The sequence below is a fragment of the Oncorhynchus clarkii genome, chromosome 4 (genome assembly GCF_045791955.1).
Source record: "Oncorhynchus clarkii lewisi isolate Uvic-CL-2024 chromosome 4, UVic_Ocla_1.0, whole genome shotgun sequence".
Lineage (NCBI taxonomy): Eukaryota > Metazoa > Chordata > Actinopteri > Salmoniformes > Salmonidae > Oncorhynchus > Oncorhynchus clarkii.
The window spans coordinates 36,365,870-36,386,262 of record NC_092150.1 but is presented as its reverse complement, the minus strand read 5'-3'; the positions used below and the strand labels follow the sequence as shown (position 1 = coordinate 36,386,262).

The following is a 20,393-nucleotide window of genomic DNA, read 5'->3' as shown; positions in this document are numbered from 1 at the left end:
CGGTGCTCCCAACGCAAACTCTTGACACACATTTCTCATCTTTTACAGGCGACCAGCAACAATAATCTCGAACCCACAATATTATCAATAAATAGATGTTCTTCTCATCAACTGTAAATCATCATTAGTGTCTGGTTATTCATAATTTCTTGAGATCAATTGATGGAGGACAATCATCACAGGATCCTCGACTTGTGTTCTGTCTGTCCTTTGTTGTTCAGGCAACATCTGTATGGAGCTGCCTCAGATCAGCTGTCCCTCCCTCATCATCCACGGAGAGAAGGAACCCATGGTACCCAGCTTCCACCCTCAGTATCTACTCAAACACGTCAAGGGTTCAAGGTGAGCTGACATTAATACAGTTTTTTTTCTGAATGCTTAAAACACTAACAGTGATTATTGAAGCACCATCTCTGAGAACATTAACACTTGTAGCCAATGCATTTGCCAAGTGTGCTAAACTGAATGTACTTTCTCTGATTTAAACTCAGTTTGTAATTTTATAACACACTTTTTACAAAACTGTAAACACAACTCACTGCTTTACACTCAGTTTGCAATTCAATAACACATTTCTAGCAAAACTGTAAACATTGCTCTTCTACATTGCTACGCTATTTCGCCAATTGCCTTTCTACATTGACACATGTGAAAACACTATAAGATAATGAGTTCACTTACAAATCAGAACACTATAAATAGGCCACAGGTAAACATTTGGTTTGGACAACAATGGAGGCCAATATTGGACAGAGAGTAAGAGGGGTGAGAACTAAAGGAGGACGAGGAGGAGGAAGAGGACAGGGGAGAAGTAGAGGAAGGGGAGTCAGGAACACAATAACTGATGAAATCAGAGCGACTGTGGTTGACCATGTTGTCAACCATGGGATGAGCATGAAGGAGGCTGTGCAACGGGCTCAACCAAATCTGAGCCGCTATACTGTTGCAGGTATCATCCGGATATATTGAAATGAGAACCGGTAAGTAACTGTAAGTGCTGTAGTCTTACTGGTACAGTAATATGGACTGTACTTTCAGAATGAGAAGGCTAAATCACTAAAACCATTCAAATGTTTTTACAGAACTGCAAGAAACTCAGTATCTGGTGGAAGAGGTCGACTCAGAGCAGGAGACCCACATTGTAAATATGGTCATTGCAAATAACTGCACCAGACTCAGAACTGCAGGACCACATAATGGCAGATAGCACCATATTCCAAAACGTTAACAGAGTTAGTCTCTGCACTGTCTCCTCTTCTGAAACACAACATAATTAGGATGAAGCAGCTGTACAGAGTCCCTTTCGAAAAAGGAACTCAGACCGTGTGATACAACTGAGATATGAATATGTGCAGGTAAGCTATACTATCCTGTCATTGGTACTGGATCTGGAAGTGTATGGTGCTACATCATATTGACTGATCCTTGTATTTTCGTAATGTGCTACATTGTTTTGTCTCTTTCAGAGAGTCATGGAGCTAGAAGTGCATCATGAGCGAATATAAGTGCACAAGGCAGGTTTCAACCTTGCAAAAACAAGAGGCCCGGCAGAAATATCATCGGACACCGTGCCATCATCAACGTCCTGGGACAACGTGGTGGCAACAGAACAATGTGTGTGGCTATTAGTCAAAACGGCGTCCTTCACCATCATGCAATCTTAGACCCATACAACACTGCACACATTATCACATTTCTGGACACCCTCCACAACAGACTAATCCCTAATGACCAGGGGCCAGAGCATCAGATACGTTATCATCTGGGACAATGTTAGTTTCCACCGGGCTGCTGTGGTCCGCAATTGGTTCACAGGTTTCCCTCTTTTCATTGCACTCAATCTCCCCCCATACTCTCCGTTCTTGAATCCTATTGAATAATTCTTCTCTGCATGGCATTGGAAGGTGTATGATCTCCAGCCCCACCAACACATACTCTTTCTACAGGCAATAGAGGAGGCTTGTGGAGACATCGGTCAGGGGTCATGCCAGGCCTGGATAAGGCACTCCAGGCAATACTTTCCACGCTGACTAGCTCAAGACAACATCGCATGTGATGAAGTCTTATGGCCAAACACACAAAGAAGGCGAGATGTAGCCTCATTCTATTCTGTTATTTTCTTTCTAGCACAAATGTTTTTGTTTTCTTCTACTGTGCTTTTGTTGTTTGAGGAGGGTTAGAACATTTTGGGAAAAAAAAACTTTTTCCCCTTATTTGTATTGATAGTGTGTTATGTTCGGAATACACATCCGTACTTTGCACATTTGGATACCTGTGTGTATGTGTGTTTACTACATGTATGACAAAACTTGCAAACTGCTATACCCTGCACACAGAAAAAGAAAAAGCCACAAGTGTTTTTCATTTATACTATCAATGCGTAGTTGGTGCTTTGTGTGCTTATTCAAATGGTTTGTGTGTACTGTATTGATGCAAAAACACAATTTTCTTAAAGAGTTTGAAAAGTTTTGCAAGAATTGTTTGCTTTTGCAAGATATGTATAATGTTTTGCTGTTTGGTGTAAGGTTTTCTGGTTTGTGTGTAGAGTTTTGCAAAAATAGCCTATAGCTTCAAAGACAGTGCCTAAGCAATCAATAAAAACTGTAACAGTCTTCAGCTGCGGCCCAAAGTAAGTCTGAGCACTTCCTGTGATAAGAACACACACAGCTTCACCGAAGATTTAACCCGCACAACACCGGTAACAAACATGAAAGGTTTCTATTCTACTGTTGAGGGCCCAAAAAACGGTATTTATGAAGTTGTTAAACTGTAGGCTAATAGGTTTGAGGTCCTCTCAACATCAGTCACCTCTCAACATCAAAGTCACTATAATTAGTGTTGATGCTCTGATGGGCAGACGCCTTAATCAGTAGTGTGACATTCATGATTTAGGCTACTTTACATTTGAAAGAGCTCATCATCTACAACTTTAGACAGTTAATGGACAAGTTTGGATGAAGTGACAGGTCAGAGTGTTGTGCACCAGACACTTATAGCCTGGGGACCATGTTACTAGTGTTGTTACCTACCCAGAGCTCCAGGAAGTAGTAAAACAGCATGCTTTCGTATTCCAGCCTGCTGGTAGAATAGATCCACTCCATTCACACACGGTCTGCCTGATACCGCTGAGGTACTGTGGGGGAAAAAAACAAAAAACAATTAGACAGATATCTACTTGATGAATAATACTGACAATTCGTATGTATTTTAAGTGGAAATATATGACATATCACAAATCAAATTGTTATTACTTGTCATACAACGCAACTGAAGCCTGAGCTGAGTGAACAGCACCATCTCCTGTCCCTAAATGAAACTGCACTGAAAGCCAGACAACAAGCATGACAGCTGTGTTGGTGCAGTGAACTGCTAACCACAAACATAGAACACTGCAATATTTGCAAAGAGTTAGCTAGCTAGCTACTGTAGAATGGACATCATATTTACTGACACTAACACTTCATTTTAATTACCAGTAGAGCTGGACCTTGCACAGCCTTTTTGTTAACTGTATTGCAAAGTCCTCTCCCCCACAATAACAAGCAATTTTCAAAAACGTTTCTAAATCACTTTGAACGGTTTACACTTGACTCAAAATTATCATCAGGTTAACGTATAAAGTAAAGTTTGTTTTGTTGAATCAATAGCTTGAAGTTCCTGCCGACACCTTTGACACAAGTGTGCGTTTTGGCTAAAGTACGGAGGGGAATCTTTCACTTGCTCAAATTAGCCTAACATGTAATTACAATATAATTGAATTCTACTGCAATTGAGCAAATAAACTATGTTAATAAAATAACAATTGATTTAGAAAAATTATTTTGAAATAACATGAAAATATGTAAAAGATTCAATAGAAATAAATACATGAAAAATCAAATAGTTTTGAATTACTGGTAAATGTTAGTCAAAGCTCCACAAATCTTTGTCAAATGCATCTTCAATACCTGGCCTTCATACTATGGAGGATCAAACCTGCCATAATTACAAATAAATGAATATATAAATGCACACATAAATAGATAAATACATGAATAAATAAATAAATGCACATATAGAGTAATTATTTTTTAAATGTATATTATTTCTTAATTTATTTATATTTACTTTGCTTCATCCAAAATGACAATGAGGGGTTGTCAAGAAAACGTATGTGGGTGATATCTAACAGACAATTGCTTGATCAATGTCACGGCGCTCTGCTCAATTTGGATTTGCCTGGGGTGCGTTCAGTAGGACAGAACGGTGTTCAATGTTTAATTAAATGGAAACGGTACTGTACTGAACGACCAGTTGAAAACAGTGTGATTATGATTGCCCAAAGGGTTATTATCTATGGTATGCTGCACCAGGACACTCTGTTATCACTTGCAGCCGTACAACCTGCCAGAAGAACTGGGCTACTGTAGCTACAGTGATCTCCTAAAGTATTGTAACATCTGCTGATGTAAAAAGGGCTATATAAATACATTTGATTTGATTTGTGTGTGTAGTTCAATTGTTTACTTTTTAGGACAAACCAACCAATGGTGTGTTAGATACCACCCACAGACATTTGATGATAGTAGATCAATCATTTAATACAAATATATACTGTATGTAGGTCAGTAGTTTTGTATTTCCTTGCTCATTGACTTATTTAAGTGTGCATTTATTTATTAATTAATTTTGAATTATGGCAGGTTTGATCTTCCATACGAGTAGCTTATAGGCCTGTTGTACAGTCCTTTCTCACATGCCTTTCTGTAGCCTACATTTATTTTAAGCTTTATTTATTGAAACACACTCCTAGGTGGGAAATTTACCTCTGTTCTCCATTTACCTCCAACTCTTAGAGAAAATCCCCCCTCTTCCTTGTTTCAGAATCATTTCCTCAAATCTTATAAACCTACTACCCTCTTCTGCCTCCTCACACTGTACAATGTGGGATGGTGCTGTTGTTCATCTGAAGTGCTTTTTACTGAAATGGAAAATGGAATATTGTTCTTCGGTTTGTTGAACCTATTCTATTAAATTTGTCTGAAATTAAATAAGGAATCTGCATTATCAATTTGATAAAAAAATGTAATGAAAGCTTCTAAATTGCTTTCAACACCTCATGCACAAGTGCATTGGACAGAGGTGGGGGCAATGTAGCAGGGGCAGTCTATCAGAATAGTTGGAGGTGTGGCTTATTGGGAGCCTGGCCTCCCAATTTTTTTTTGCCCACCCGTGAAAACTAATGTCATTCTAGTTAATGTGGTCTGTTGTATTTGTTATTCACTGACATCTTTACACTTTACCATATATTGTAATACTTGCATAATTGCATGTGAAGATAATGACCCTGATAGGGTTTCTGTGTTAAGATAGTCATTACTTATTTATGGAGTTATGGTTGCTTACTGTAAAGGTGAAGAGTAAGTTTGGAAACATTATTTCACATTGGACAAAAGGTACTTGCATTGTGCAAGGAATGTACAATACTGGTCAAAAGTTTTAGAACACTCACTCATTCAAGAGTTTCTTTATTTAAAAAAAATTCTACATTGTAGAATAATAGTGAAGACATCAAAAATATGAAATAAGATATATGGAATCATGTAGTAACCAAAAAAGTGTTAAAAACAAATTGAAATATATTTTATATTTGAAATTCTTCAAATAGCCACCCTTTGCCTTGATGACAGCTTTGCATACTCTTGGCATTCTCTCAACCAGCTTCACAATGTAGTCACCTGGAATGCATTTCAATTAACAGGTGTGCCTTCTTAAAAGTTAATTTGTGGAATTTCTTTCCTTCTTAATGTGTTTGAGCCAATCAGTTGTGTTGTGACACGGTGGGGGGGTATGGAGAAGATGGTCTTTTACCAAATAGGGCTAAGTCCATATTATGGCAAGAACAGCTCAAATAAGCAAAGAGAAACAACAGTCCATCATTATGTTAAGACATGAGGGTCAGTCAATACAGACATTTCAAAAACTGAACGTTTCTTCAAGTGCTATGATGAAACTGGTTCTCATGAGGACCGCCACAGGAATGGAAGACCCAGAGTTACCTCTGCTGCAGATTATATGTTCATTAGAGTTACCAGCCTCAGAAATTGCAGCCCAAATAAATGATTCACAGAGATCAAGTAACAGACACATCTCAACATCAACTGTTCAGAGCAGACTGTGTGAATCAGGCCTTCATGGTCGAATTGGTGCAAAGAATCCACTACTAAAGGAAATCTGTCCTTTAGTCTGGAGTCCAATTTTGAGATTTCTTGGTTCCAACCGTTGTGTCTTTGTGAGACATGGTGTGGGTGAACGGATAATCTCCACATGTGTATTTCCCACCGTTAAGCATGGAGGAGGAGGTGTGATGGTGTGGTTGGGCTTTGCTAGTGACACTGTCTGGGATTTATTTAGAATTCAAGGCACGCTTAGCCAGCATGGCTACCACATTCTGCAGCGATACGCCATCCCATCTGTTTTGGGCTTAGTGGGACTATCATTTGTTTTTCAACAAGACAATGACCCAACACACCTCCAGGCTGTGTAATGGCTATTTTACAAAGGAGGACAGTGTTGGAGTGCTGCATCAGATGACCTGGCCTCCACAATCCCCCAACCTCAACCAAATTGAGATGGTTTGGGATGAGTCGGACAGCAGAGTGAAGGAAAAGCAGCCAACAAGTGCTCAGCATATGTGGGAACTCCTTCAAGACTGTTGGAAAAGCATTCCAGGTGAAGCTGGTTGAGAGAATGCCAAGCGTGTGCAAAGCTGTCATCAAGGCAAAGGGTGGCTACTTTGAAGAATCTAAAATATATTTGAATTTGTTTAACACTTTTTTGGTTACTGCATGATTCCAAATGTGTTATTTCATAGTTTTTATGTCTTCACTATAATTCTACAATGTAGAAAATTGTAAAAAAAAAAAAAAAAAAGAAAAACCCTTGAACCCTTGGGTGTTCTAAGACTTTTGACCGTTAGTGTTTATAATTGCTTCTTACTGAATTGAGGAAATGTAGATAGAACATCCCATAGTAAAAAGTGAACTTAAAATAAGATTAGTTGATTATAAATGAAATATTAGTTTGTTTCTGTAATTTATTAGATTTAACCAAAGAGGAAAAGTAAGTTGAGAGTTGAACGAAATAGGTTGCAAAGTGAAATATAGGTTTCTAAATAATCAAATAACATTTGGCATTGACTCCTATATTTGGTATCAACAAATTTAGTTTTTGTTCAATTGAGAGAACCTAACTCATTTACTTGTAACCAGTTGAAGTCATTTTCTTTTAGGTTGATTCGAACATGACCTCCCTCATTACTGTGTCCAACCCCCTCTCCACCCCCCTTACTTTCACCAGTGTAGGTATACATACTTCTGCACTGTGCATGAGTTCTTCACCCCCAAGTACCATTGTACCATACACCCACACATCCGTCATATCTCTATGAATGTTTCTCTTCATGAAACTTCTCTTTTATTGTGAACGCCTCTCCTCTCAGCTGCGTGCCATCTCCTGCTGTACACACAAACCACACACATGAACACGCTAGATCCAAAGCTCTGCTAAAAATGAATCACAGAACAGTGGAGGTGAAACAATGTTAACGTCAAAGGTTACTGTAATTGACATGAATAAAAGCATTTAATAGAATAACCTACCACAATGACAACAGCAGCAAAAGAATATTGAATTAGAACAGAATATAATGAATTAATACTTTATAGTCCATTTTTTGTGAGAAATAGAATTGTGCCCAAACCACGGGGCCTACTGGATGTCCAAAAATGTTTTTCTTTCTTCAATTTATAGACCTAGTGCGGCTGTACACCTACTGCAAATGCATGTATCTGCACAGCAAATTGGCCTGTGTTACCTAGTGTAGATTTGTTTGTGTCCGTGTTGATTCAGGATTTAAATTAACTATCTAACAGTGAAATGAACAACAGTTGTGTAAAATTACCCCAGTGTTAATGTTAATAATCAGTGTTGAGTGTGAGGGTGTGATTGGGTCAGTTTTACTCTGTGGACCATGAAAATCACATCTTTTCACCATCATTATCATAATTCCCAGCATGCTCTACTGCAGCTAGATTTTTTAGGATTGTTTTTAATATTTGTGTTTTTGCATGTACATTGATTGATCTTATGTTACACAAAGATAAATAACATACATTTTTCTAAACTAATTCAATCAGTTAGTTAGATTTATTGCACCTGTTACTGAAATGGTTGTTCTAGTTTAAATGGTTTAGGTAGTCTTCTTTATCAATGTCCCTGTCACGACTTCTACCGACCGAAGTCAGTTCCTCTCCTTCTTTGGGCAGTGTTCTGCGGTCAACGGCCGGTATTGCCTTTCCATTTGTTTTGTCTTGTTTTCCCACACACCGGGTCATTACGTGTTGTGTATTTAACTCTCTGTTACCCCCATATCTTTGTGTGGTATTGTTTGTTTGTAAGTGCTTGTGCACATGTTGACTGGTGCGAGTCGGCTTTTGTACCCAAGTTGTTATTTTCTTGATGCCGTTGGTTTTGTATTAAACTGCTCCGTCTATTACCTAGTTCTGCTCTCCTGCGTCTGACTTCCCTGCCACCAGTTACGCACCCCTTACAGTTCCTAATGATAGACATTCAGAATGCAGGTTGAGGGTGTATGAAAATTAGAACTGTTGGATGTCTTAACTTTGGCTGGATTCCAATAGGAATTACACATGTTGTAAGCCAACATAATCAGACTTGCTGGCCTTATGCGGCATGTAACCCAGAAGGTTCCTAACTCCACTGTGTTAGGGTTAATCTTGGACATCAAAGTAAAGCCTCATTATATATGTAATGTATTGTCATAATCACTTTACTTGTACTGAGAACATTCAACAACAGTAAGAACTAATGTGGTGAAGTCCACAGGACAGAAAATGAACAAATTCAACAAAGTGCATAGTCATTTTACCCCTATCTATGTATTACCTCAATTACCTTGACTAACCTGTATCCCTGCACATTGACTCGGTACTGGTACCCCCTGTATATATCCTCGTTATTGTTATGTTATTGTTACTCAGTAATTGTTTTACTTTAGTTCATTTAGTAAATATTTTCTCAACTCTTATTTTTCTTTAAACTGCATTGTTGGTTAAGGGCTTATAAGTAAGAATTTCACATTAAGGTCTACACCTGTTATATTCAGTGCATGTTACTGTCACGACTCCTACCGAAGGTGGCTCCCCTTCCTGTTCGGGTGGCGCACAGCGTCGTTGTCACCGGCCTACTAGCTGCCACTGATCCTTTTTTCCCCTTGTCTGTTTACAAGTTACACCTGTGTTTAATTAGGTTTATTGGTGGGGCTTTATTATCCAGCCTGCCCGTCTACTGGGTGTGCGGGATTATTCTCTGTGTACATTTGTGCACGACTGTAGGTCACGGTTGTCCGAGTGTATGTGTATTGTCTGGACTGTTTAGTTCCCCGTGTTTTGGGGCATTTGTTTGGGTTGGCATCGGTTTCACCTGTGCGGTGAATTAAAAGTATCACTACCCTGAACTCTCTGTTTCCTGCGCCTGACTTCTTCCTCCACTACAACCAGGGCATTACAGTTACAAATAAAAAAAAATTGAATAATAAATTTGTCTCTGTCATGAACAAATGCAGTCATGGGTGGTAACGCTACAAATTACTCAAAAAGGCAAGTCACACTGGGAAATGATATTGGAGGCATGGCTTTGAATTAGTTATTTTTGGCCACCAGTGAGTGAAAGTGTTATACCAGTTTAATTGGTCTAGGTTGATGTTAATCAATGTTTGAACATATTGGTTACCACTTCAGATGTCTTTGTAAATGTGACATAGAAGCATGTGTCAATAAAGACTTGTAAGAAAATACTATTATGTGAGGATGACGATCATGCAGATGTGGAAGTCCTGGGCTGACGTGGTTACACGTGGTCTTAAAATGACATTGGAGGTGGCTTATGGTAGAGAAATTAACATTACATTCTCTGGCAACAGTTTTGGCGGACATTCTTGCAATCAGCATGCCAATTGCTTGCTCCCAGCATGCCAACTGCACATTTTAGAGTGGCCTTTTATTGTCCCCAGTACAAGATACACCTGTGTAATGATCATGATGTTAAATCAGCTTTTTGATATGTCACACCTGTCAGATGGATGGATTATCTTGCCAAAGGAGAAATACTCACTGTAGTATCGGTGATCTACACTACATGGCCTCCCTTGAATGAGTAGGGGTTCTAAAACTTTTGACCGGTAGTGTATATCTGTTTATATTAGTTACTATGCTGTTACTTAGCGGTAATGTATTACGACAGTGTTATGTTACGACACCTAATCGGTAAGGCACATGCACACAATTGGGGTGGGCTGTACAGCACGAGAGGTTTTTTTCTAAACCAAACTGTACTCCTGTATCAGCCTGGTAATTTTCTCCACAACACAAATATTAACACTCAGAAGTGTGGACTTGTATAGACACTGGCCAAGTGTCAAATTGAAAATGGTCAGTGTTGATTTAGCACTGGAGAATTTGCTTTGTGGTGAGTAGACGGTTAAAAGTTCAGATCAACTGAGAGATGGATTATTGGGGCTCTGTTGGAGCTCTGTGGGTTATGTAGGCTATTGTAGGTATGGGCTATGGGCTTGCCTCTTCTGCCCCCTGGATCTCTGTCTATCTTAACTCCACTCCACTGAGACATATATTTAGCCCCAGAGAGCAGTGGCCACGGGATGGCCACATACCAAAACAGTCACATAGCAGGGTTAAGGTCACATTGCGTCATTATTAATGACCAACAGTTAGATTAATCGACTGTCTGCAGCCATAACCACAACGGGCAAACCCGGTGCCACGCACACTCTATGAGAACTTCCAAGGTCTCATTAAATAGATGACGAGTTAGGAACAGGAGAAGATTGAATGGCCTGAAAACTACACGAAAGGAAAGACTACTATCTGCCTGTTGAGAGGGCTTGGCACCAGCTACCTGCTTCTGGGAGATAAATTATCCCGAAAACTTTGGCTACTTTTCAAACAGGCTGTTCAGACTACTATGCTATCTATTTTGAATAAGACATTTAAGCATTAGGTTGAAGCGTCTGTCAGAGGGATACTTTCTTCCCAGGACATGGGGAATGGAATAAACAAGGTAGGGGTAATAATTATGTCAAATGGAGCACGTGTGTGTCCCGACGCTGTCTCGGAACGCCATCATCTGCTTTTGATTGTGAGAAAGGATAAGCTATAGAAATTCAGTTAAATACAATGGCTCAAAGACTGCAGTACATAGGCCACAATTAGCCGGCTCTTTATTATTATACGCTATACAGAATCATTTGTGAATAAACATGCATTTCACCATGTAGGTGCTGCCTGATCTCTATCTGGGAAACTTCAAAGGTAAAGTCGTTCCCTCACAGTGTGTGTGTGTGTGTGTGTGTGTGTGTGTGTGTGTGTGTGTGTAGCAGTGGGTGTCCCACACCTGCTGTTCAGTTCTCCAGGTCCCTACAAAGATCCGTTCAAGCACAGTTATGAGAGTGTCTTTATTTAATAAGACTGTATGCTTGTGTATTAAGCATATACAGTGGGGTCCGGAATTGTTGACACCCTTGATAAAGATGAAAAAGAGGCATTTGCAGTTCATTTTGTTTGTGTTTTAGATGATTTTTTTTAATAGAAAGAAATGGTAAATCATGTATTGTGAAATGTTCAGTCACTTTTATTGTAAATAGGAATAGAATATGTTCCTGAACACTTCTACGTGAATGTGGATGCTACCATGATTACAGATAATCCTGAATTAATCGTTAATAATGATGAGTGAGAGAGGGTCAAAGATCATACACCCAAGACATGCGAACCTCCCCTGTTATTGGTAATGGCGAGAGGGAGAGGTTATAGCATGTCTTGGGGCTATGATCTTTAACCCTCTGTAACTCTCTCACTCCGTATTATTCACGGTTCATTGAGGATTATCCGTAACCGTGGTAGCATCCACATTAATGTAGAAGTATGTGTAAAAGTGTAATGTAGAAACAAAGGATATTCTTATCTAGAATGAAAGTGACTCCAAAATGACACAATACATTATTTACCATTCATTTCTATTGGGAACAAAACCATCTGAAACACAACCTATCTGAATCACAAATGCATCCAATAAGTTTGGAGATTTACACGCTTGATGTTGTCATTGTGTGCTATGAATATGGGACCAAATACTTAACATTTGACTACATTATTTATTAGAATCTTTATGGGGTGTCAATACTTTTTACCCCTACCTTTTTGAAAAAAAGTATTACTTGTTAAACAAAATCTCTTTCTATAAGCAATTGTATTAGTATAAAATAACAGAATACATACAATACAGCTCAGTATTTGAATATTTTACATATTCATTATTGCTCATTTTTATCAATTGTGTCAATAATTTCGGACCCCACTGTATGTGTGTGTGTGTGTGTGTGCTATATTGCTCTAAATAATTTATTTGATTATTGTTATTATATAATAGATTACACCAGCCAATATCAATTCACTGTGCATGGTTTGGGTTGGACGTCATTTCATAATCAGGCTTGGGCCTAATTTCCTCAGTCCTTTCTAGTCCATATGTATATCACCTCACCATTCAGTAAACCAACCCAGTGTGAGAAAACATGCCCTTGGCACATCTGACCTAAGTAGAGAACCTTTAGCTTCCTTTTAAAGACTGAATTTGATTAGAAGATTTACTGTTTCTTGCTTTTGTGCTCTTTTAGAAACACTGGTTTTCCGGTTTTTCTTTCAGTTCAAATGAAGAAAAACCTGTTTGTGAGAGCTTATTTGCTTGGAGATCCTTGGGGAGTTGGTTGTTGTTGTTGAGCAGAAAACTCTTTATTTAGGACAGGGGCGCCTAGGGTCTTTGTAATTTGAGGACAGGGCCTACGTGATTTTTATCAGCTGGTAAGTGTGTGGCACTAGCAACTCCAGGGTTGTGGGTTCGATTCCTGCAGAGATCATGTACATACAGTAAACTTAAAATGTTAGCACTCGCTGTACTGTAAATCGGTTTGGATAAAAGCATATCCTAAATGACATATTATGTTTTATTATTATGTTTTCTATTCTCAGATGCGCGGGACAAGGAGCTGTTGGCGAAGCACAATATCACCTACATCCTTTCCATCCATGACACCGCTGCCCCCATTTTAGAGGTGAGACTATGCCTTGCCCACCCCTGACACAGACTAAGCCTAGTCCTGGATTGGAGATGGAGATTCTCCATTGAAATTGTATATTAGTCCGGGACTATGCTTTATCTGTGTCCAGGGAACCAGCCCTTTGAGTTACGACCTGTGTGATATTGGAATCAGCAGTATAACCTGACCAATCAGTCTACTGCCTGCCTTGTTATATTAGCATGGAATGATATCTGGTTGCAGTAGTTGAATGGAACGATAAGTATAGATCATTTTTGATCCTACTCTACTTATATTATAACCTTGGGAGGCTATGCTTGATCTTGAATAACTAACACCCACTTAATCCCACAAGATCACAGTCATATCGCCAATAGCAATACAAGGGCTGAACTTGATATAATCATTACATTGTGACAGTTGGAAAGTGTTCTGTTCTTTCTATATTCGGCTGTGTGTTTTGTAAACAGTGTATTCTAGTCAAAGGTTCTACGCCTCAATGCCTGTATAATAATGGTTCTCAGATAGTTGTGGATGAAAGAAATACCCATAAGTAATTGTTGCTGTGTACTGAGTCAAATACTCATACAATGTTCATTATGTCACCAATTCACACTTCTCTGTTACGACTCCTGAAATAGAAAACTGAAGTTGTATTGAAAGTCGAACTTTCCTATCCCCATTTTCAATTGTTATATGGAAAGTATTAGACTTCTGGTATCACTCACAAGACAATGGGGTTCTTCACTCAGAAAAAAAAGTTCCAAAAGGGTTCTTCGGCTGTCCCCATAGGAGAAGCCTTTTGGGTTCCATGTAGAACCCTTTTGGGTTCCATGTAGAACCATGTGGAAAGTGTTCTACCTGGAAACAAAAAGGGTTCTTCAAAGGGTTATCCTATGGGGACAGCCAAAGAACCCTTTTAGGTTCTAGATAGCATCTTTTTTTTAAAGAGTGTACCTCATGTTATGCAACTCAAGGTGGAGTTGTTGGTGAGTTTAAATTATTCTACACTTTTTTTTATCAAAACGTAGGCATGCATGCATCATTTTTTTATCAAAACGTAGGCATGCATGCATCATTTTTTTATCAAAACGTAGGCATGCATGCATCATTTTTTTATCAAAACGTAGGCATGCATGCATCATTTTTTTATCAAAACGTAGGCATGCATGCATCATTTTTTTATCAAAACGTAGGCATGCATGCATCATTTTGCAGCTAGATTTCTGCCTTTTCTGATGACATTATTGAAACCTTCTATTCCTACAAGCTTTAACAGTCTCACGTCAGAATGAGACGACCGTGTTTCGGAAACGTCAGATTTCGAAGTTGTTCCAAATGTCAAATTTCGAAGTGTTTAAGGTTAAGTTTAGGCATAAACTCATAATTCTTAAGGTTCGTCATTAACTTCGAATGGTACATGTAAGGGTTAAGGTTTGGGATAGGCTTAAAACAAAAATATCAAAAACAACTTTCTCTCGCTGTACTGGAACATGCAACCTTAAAATCAGAGGAAGACGCTAACACCTAGTGATGGGAAACCAAATTGTGCCTAAAAACGGTAAATTATTCAAAGCTTCTTTATCTGGTAGTAATGCACATTAGTGACATCTGCTGGTTAGCTATAAATAGTATCATGTGATTATCAGATAGAGGTATTTTTTCTCTGTTGTGTTCTTTAAAACACCTTGGTGGAGCAGTAAATTGTTAGATTTAGTAGCCTATAATCAGTTGGAATACCAGGTTTGCATCTTACACCATGCTTCCTTTTTGCTATAGAGTGGACACTATATAAATAATTCCTACTGAATAGGTGGTGGACTTAACTGCAGTATAGTATTATTACTATTCATGGACGTTGGTGTTGACCATGACCTTTACCCTCCTGTGATGTCATCACACAGAGTTGGCACAGTATTAACGGGACACTACCTCATGTTGAGTTGGGTGTATCGCTCTCCTGTTTTCAACCTTTGTTACATGGCTGTACCCCTTTATTTTGTAGTTTGCAAGTAAAGGCAAGGAAACATTGAAACGCATGTGGATAATCCTTGTAAAGTTACCACACTTTTTTTGCTTTCAAGTTCACTATTTAAAAAAACTGAATCGAAGGCATGATTTAGGATGCTTACGACAGAAGCTTATACTACACTAAATAAAACAAATAATTTGAACAACAGTGCAGAAAGACCAATTTTCAAAATAGTGTGCCTTTAACAGGATTCAAACTCATACCTTCACGAATATTCCTTAGTTCCCTCCTCTATGTACCTGCTAAACTACCGGTTAGGTGAAATGTTTTGTACAAAACCCGAACTATATTTGTAAGTACGGTGTCCACTAGAGGTCGATGTTTGAAAGCAGCTTGGAATAATAATAAAAAAATCACTGGAAACACAGCAAAATCTGTGGGAGCTCGCATTTTGCAACAAATGATTTGAAAAAGTATGTGATCAAACGATGCTTCGGACGTCATTGACGACGTACTTCTGATAAACTGATACACGCAATGGCATACTGCTTCCAAGTTAGCTGCTTAGCAATTTCGACGCATGCCTCGGAGCTCCGGTATCAAACGTAACAACACTACGTACGCCCATGCACAACTCCCTAGCAAAACCAAAACCTACTTGAAGGTGACAGTGCTCACTGTTGCCCCTAGTGGCCAGTTTTCACATAATCTCCCGACTTCCTGGAACATGGATGGATGTTGAATACTGACTTGTATCACGGGTGACCTGCCTGCATATTCATAATTACATGAAAGTGCAACTCTATCAAATCAAATCAAACTTTATTTGTCACGTCCAACGAATACAACAGGTACCTTGCAGTGAAATGCAGGATCTAAACAACAGTGCAATTTTTAAGTAAAAAAAAGGTATTAGGTGAACAATAGATAAGTAAAGAAATAAAAACAACAGTAAAAAGGCAGTGAAAAATAACAGTAGTGAGGCTATATACAGGCACTGGTTAGTCAGGCTAGTTGAGGTAGTATGTACATGTAGGTATAGTTAAAGTGACTGCATATATGATAAATCGAGAGTAGCAGTAGAGTAAAAGAGGGGTTGGGTGGTGGGACACAATGCAGATAGTCCGGGTAGCCAATGTGCTAGCTTAGTCGGGCTAATTGAGGAAGTATGTGCATGAATGTATAGTTAAAGTGACTATGCATATATGATAAACAGAGAGTAGCAGCAGCGTAAAAGAGGGGTTGGGGGGGGGACAATGCAAATAGTCTGGATAGCCATTTGATTACCTCTTCAAGAGTCTTATGGCTTAGTATACTTACCAACATGGCTTGGGGATAAAAACTGTTGAGAAGCCTTTTGGTCCTAGACTTGGCACTCCGGTACCGCTCGCCATGTGGTAGTAGAGAGAACAGTCTATGACTGGGGTGGCTGGGGTCTTTGACAATTTTTAGGGCCTTCTTCTGATTCCGCCTGGTGTAGAGGTCCTGGATGGCAGGCAGCTTAGCCCCAGTGATGTACTGTGCGGTACGCACTACTCTCTGTAGTGCCTTTCGGTCAGAGGCCGAGCAGTTGCCGTACCAGGCAGGGATGCTCTCAATGTTGCTGCTCTTTTGAGGATCTGAGGACCCGTGCCAAATCTTTTTAGTTTCCTGAAGGGGAATAGGCTTTGTCGTGCCCTCTTCACGACTGTATTAAATGTTTATCTGGGTTTTCAGATAGAGCTTCATTCAGATGTTCAAATATGTTTCTATATGAGAGAGTGGGAAAGGTGTGTTTGTGTGAGATAAGTACAGATGGGGAGAGGACAAATCTCAAACTGAGAATGCTAAAATGAGCTGTGCGGTTAGCAACTAGTTTTCCTTCAGTGCTGTTGACTGCAGCTGTTTCAGTTGCACTGAAAAGCAATAAAATACCAAATACACCATATGTGTACAAACACAACTATTGTCTCTGAACTTTAATATTTTCTCATTGAAAGCCAGCCTGGAAACCATGTATCAATCTCTTTACACTTTATCAGTCTGTGACAGCATCTCAGTTAGTGGTTGTGCGTACAGTAGTGTGCTTTCACTATTATTATGCTGGAGAGAGAATGGCAACTTCTAAAACAGTATTAAGATACACAATAGTAGATTTTGGTAGACAGAAGGTGCTCTTTGATAAAAGGGGTGAATTGGTTATCAAAAAGAAAGGACGACCAAGGCACTCTTCATATAACTAACTAAAATGCCTTTATTCGTATGGCATGTTCAATGGAAACAAAGTTTCAGGGAGACCAGGGAGTACTCCCTGTCGAAGGCCATGCAGCTGAAACGCATCGGCGAGTCGTCACACTACTAGAGAATGCGTTATCATTCTACCTGTAAGTCAGCTGATCAACTGTTTAGCAAGCCTCTATGACTCAGCTCTTTGCAGACTAATGGCAAGCCAGATGGAGGGTCAATTTGCATACCCAACAGTCAACTTGTATGGTTATACTGATTGATTTCTGCAAAGATAGCTCTGTAGTTTTGGAGAGGGAAGAGGTTAGTTAACAACCTGGTGAAGTTGACATGGGCAATTTTAGCAGAAATTGGTAATGCTTCTCAGGATTAGTATTCTATGTATTAATTGCGGTGTATTTTTCTAAATCTAATTCGTTGCACACAGTTTTGGTTTGAGTTGTGTGGTAAATTGTGGTCATGACTAATTGCTATGATGATTATTGATCTTGACAGTGTTGTGTTGTGGGTAGCTATGCTGATTGTGATGACTCATTGTTTGGGTGACCAGTTGAGATGAGTTTATTAGAAAATATCAAGTCGAAATGAGTTTTGGGACTGCTCCCACCTGTGTTCTACTGTCTATCGGGCGGCTGTCTGTCTGACCTGTCCAGTTGGAGGACTACCGTGGCTCTCTATATCGCAGAGGTTCTTTTCTTGCCGAGGCGCAGTCATAACGTGACGGTTCGTTTCTGCCCGCTGAGGCCATGGTTCACCATCAGCTGTCAGGTGCACATTCACCACACACACACACACACACAAACACACACACACATAGAGAGAGAGAGAGAGTAAACCTGTATTGTCATGATGCGCTACTGCATGGGGTTTGTCCCTTGTTAGGACCTGAAAGAGGAAGAGAGCAGAAGACCCCAACACCACAGAGTTCAAACTGAAGTGATAAAAGAGCCTCATCACTAGATATAGTATGTTGGCATACTGCATTACGACACAGTGTTTATAGACCCAAATGCATCATGTCAAATGCCCAATTGGGTATGTCAATATTTTACATGTTGTTGACTTGTTGTTCAGCTCCAGTTGTCCTCTTCCACAGGAGATGAAATACCTCTGCATCCCTGCTGCGGATGCCTCCAAACAAAACCTGTAAGTGTCTGTGTTTGCGTGCACGTGCGATGTGTGTGTACGCGCCAGGTGCGCTGGTGTGTGTGCGCGCATGTGCGTGGTTAATTAACAAATGAGGAACGTCACGTGACTTTATATCCCCTAAATGTTCGTTAATTAGCTCAAACTGCAGCCCTAGTCCAAGCTTTATATCTGTCTTCAGGACCCCGTTTTTTAAGGACAGCATCATTTTCATCCACGAGTCCAGACTCAAAGGGAAAGGCTGCCTGGTCCACTGGTGAGAATTTTTTTATGTACTGATATTTGATTGAATGTATCGATGACATTCTAATTTTTGTAATTGATTGACTGATGTGTTCCCAGTGTTGCAGGTGTGTCTCGTAGCGTTACGTTGGTGGTGGTGTACATCATGACAGTTACTGGGCGGGGCTGGGTGGAGTCGTTAGCTGCGGTGAGGGTGGTACGGCCGTGTGCTGGACCTAACGTGGGGTTCTTAAGGCAGCTAGAGGACTTTGAGAATCTAGAGTTGGCACAGGTCAGTGACAGTCTTCTTTCGCTCTCTCTCTTCTTAACCCACTGAGTATTGCCTCTCTCTCGCTCTCTCTTTCTCTCTCTCTCCTCCTCTTATCTATTTATCTTTCTCTCACAATCGCTATCACACAAGTTCTCTACTCTCTCCTGGGTCTTCTCTCAATCAATCTCTTTTTCTGCTCCCTCTCATCTTTCCCTCTCTTGACTCTCTCCTCCTCTCAACTCTCCCACTCTTCTGACACTCTCTCCGGTCTCCTTCTCTGTCCTCAGTATAGGGAATGGTTTAAGGACAGGTATAAGGAGAACCATTTTAATGATGAAGAGGAGATCAGAGCCCTTCTGTGGCAGAAGTCTCAGGCCATCAGTGAGTCCATAGCAACGGCCACGGCAACGGCGGCTCAGCTAGCCACCAGCAACACATGACCCCATGGTCTCCTGCCTGCTCAGCCCACGCCAGACAGCTGTCACTCACCCAATGCCCAGCCAATCACCGTTTCTGACTTCAATATATATAGGTGGGACTGAGTTTCTTATTCAGTTCAACCAATTGTAGGTTAGACCAACTGGAAAATGTTGATTACAAAAAAATGTACAGGTTGTCATGAGGGGGATTTCTCAGTGGTCCCTGTGTGCGACAGGGTTCTTGCTCTCCCTTAACAGTCACAGCAACATGCAAGAGCAGTCAATCTGAACGCTCAGGAAAGATACATTACAAGCCTACATTACACACACACACACACAGAGAGAGAGAGTGAGAGAGAGAGAGTAAACCTCTAACTTCTATCATCTCCCCCACTCCTGTCCATACACACTCCTGCCCCCCCCTCTGAGTGTGGCGTGTGTGGGTTTGTGTGTGTGTGTGCTTTGTGTTTAGCCTATTACGAGGAATACATCTCTGTATATTCATAGGCCTAAAAGTTATGTGAAACGCAGCACTGTATCTTTGTAGACCGACAGAGATTTTGATTGATTATTCTTGACCATGGCATATAAAAAAGTACTTAAAATGTGTCTACTGTTTCCATGCATATAGAGGTGGTTAAAGTTAGGCAATATCACCAAGCACAGCCACATGTTCATGTTATCCCCACTAGGCAATCTTCTTTATCACAATGATAATTAGCCTATGACTTTAGGAATTATAATGATTACATAGGTTACTTATTAAAAAATTGGTCTCTGATTAAGTTTGTTGGGTCTTTATTTGAAAGTTGGAATTCGATTTATAGCCTACATCTATAGCCTACTGGAAACAGATTTTATCATGAAAATAATATAGGTTTAGGCTTTCCGTGACAGGATGTAGAATTAGCCTATATAATTGGTTTATATAATTTCAAAGAATTGCTTTGCTCTCGACTGGTGAACAGA

The 20,393-nt window shown here is 39.8% G+C and overlaps 1 protein-coding gene across 1 annotated transcript; it reads left to right on the top strand.

Moving 5' to 3' along the window:
• Positions 1-10,698: 10,698 nt before the first annotated feature.
• On the top strand, positions 10,699-20,205 carry LOC139406762 (dual specificity protein phosphatase 22-B-like). The gene is made up of 7 exons (XM_071149769.1): positions 10,699-11,136; positions 11,354-11,387; positions 13,104-13,186; positions 18,463-18,512; positions 18,694-18,768; positions 18,855-19,026; positions 19,293-20,205. Exons 1-7 carry the CDS (start codon positions 11,116-11,118, stop codon positions 19,443-19,445), a joined length of 588 nt encoding a protein of 195 aa, XP_071005870.1. The 5' UTR covers positions 10,699-11,115; the 3' UTR covers positions 19,446-20,205.
• Positions 20,206-20,393: the final 188 nt, after the last annotated feature.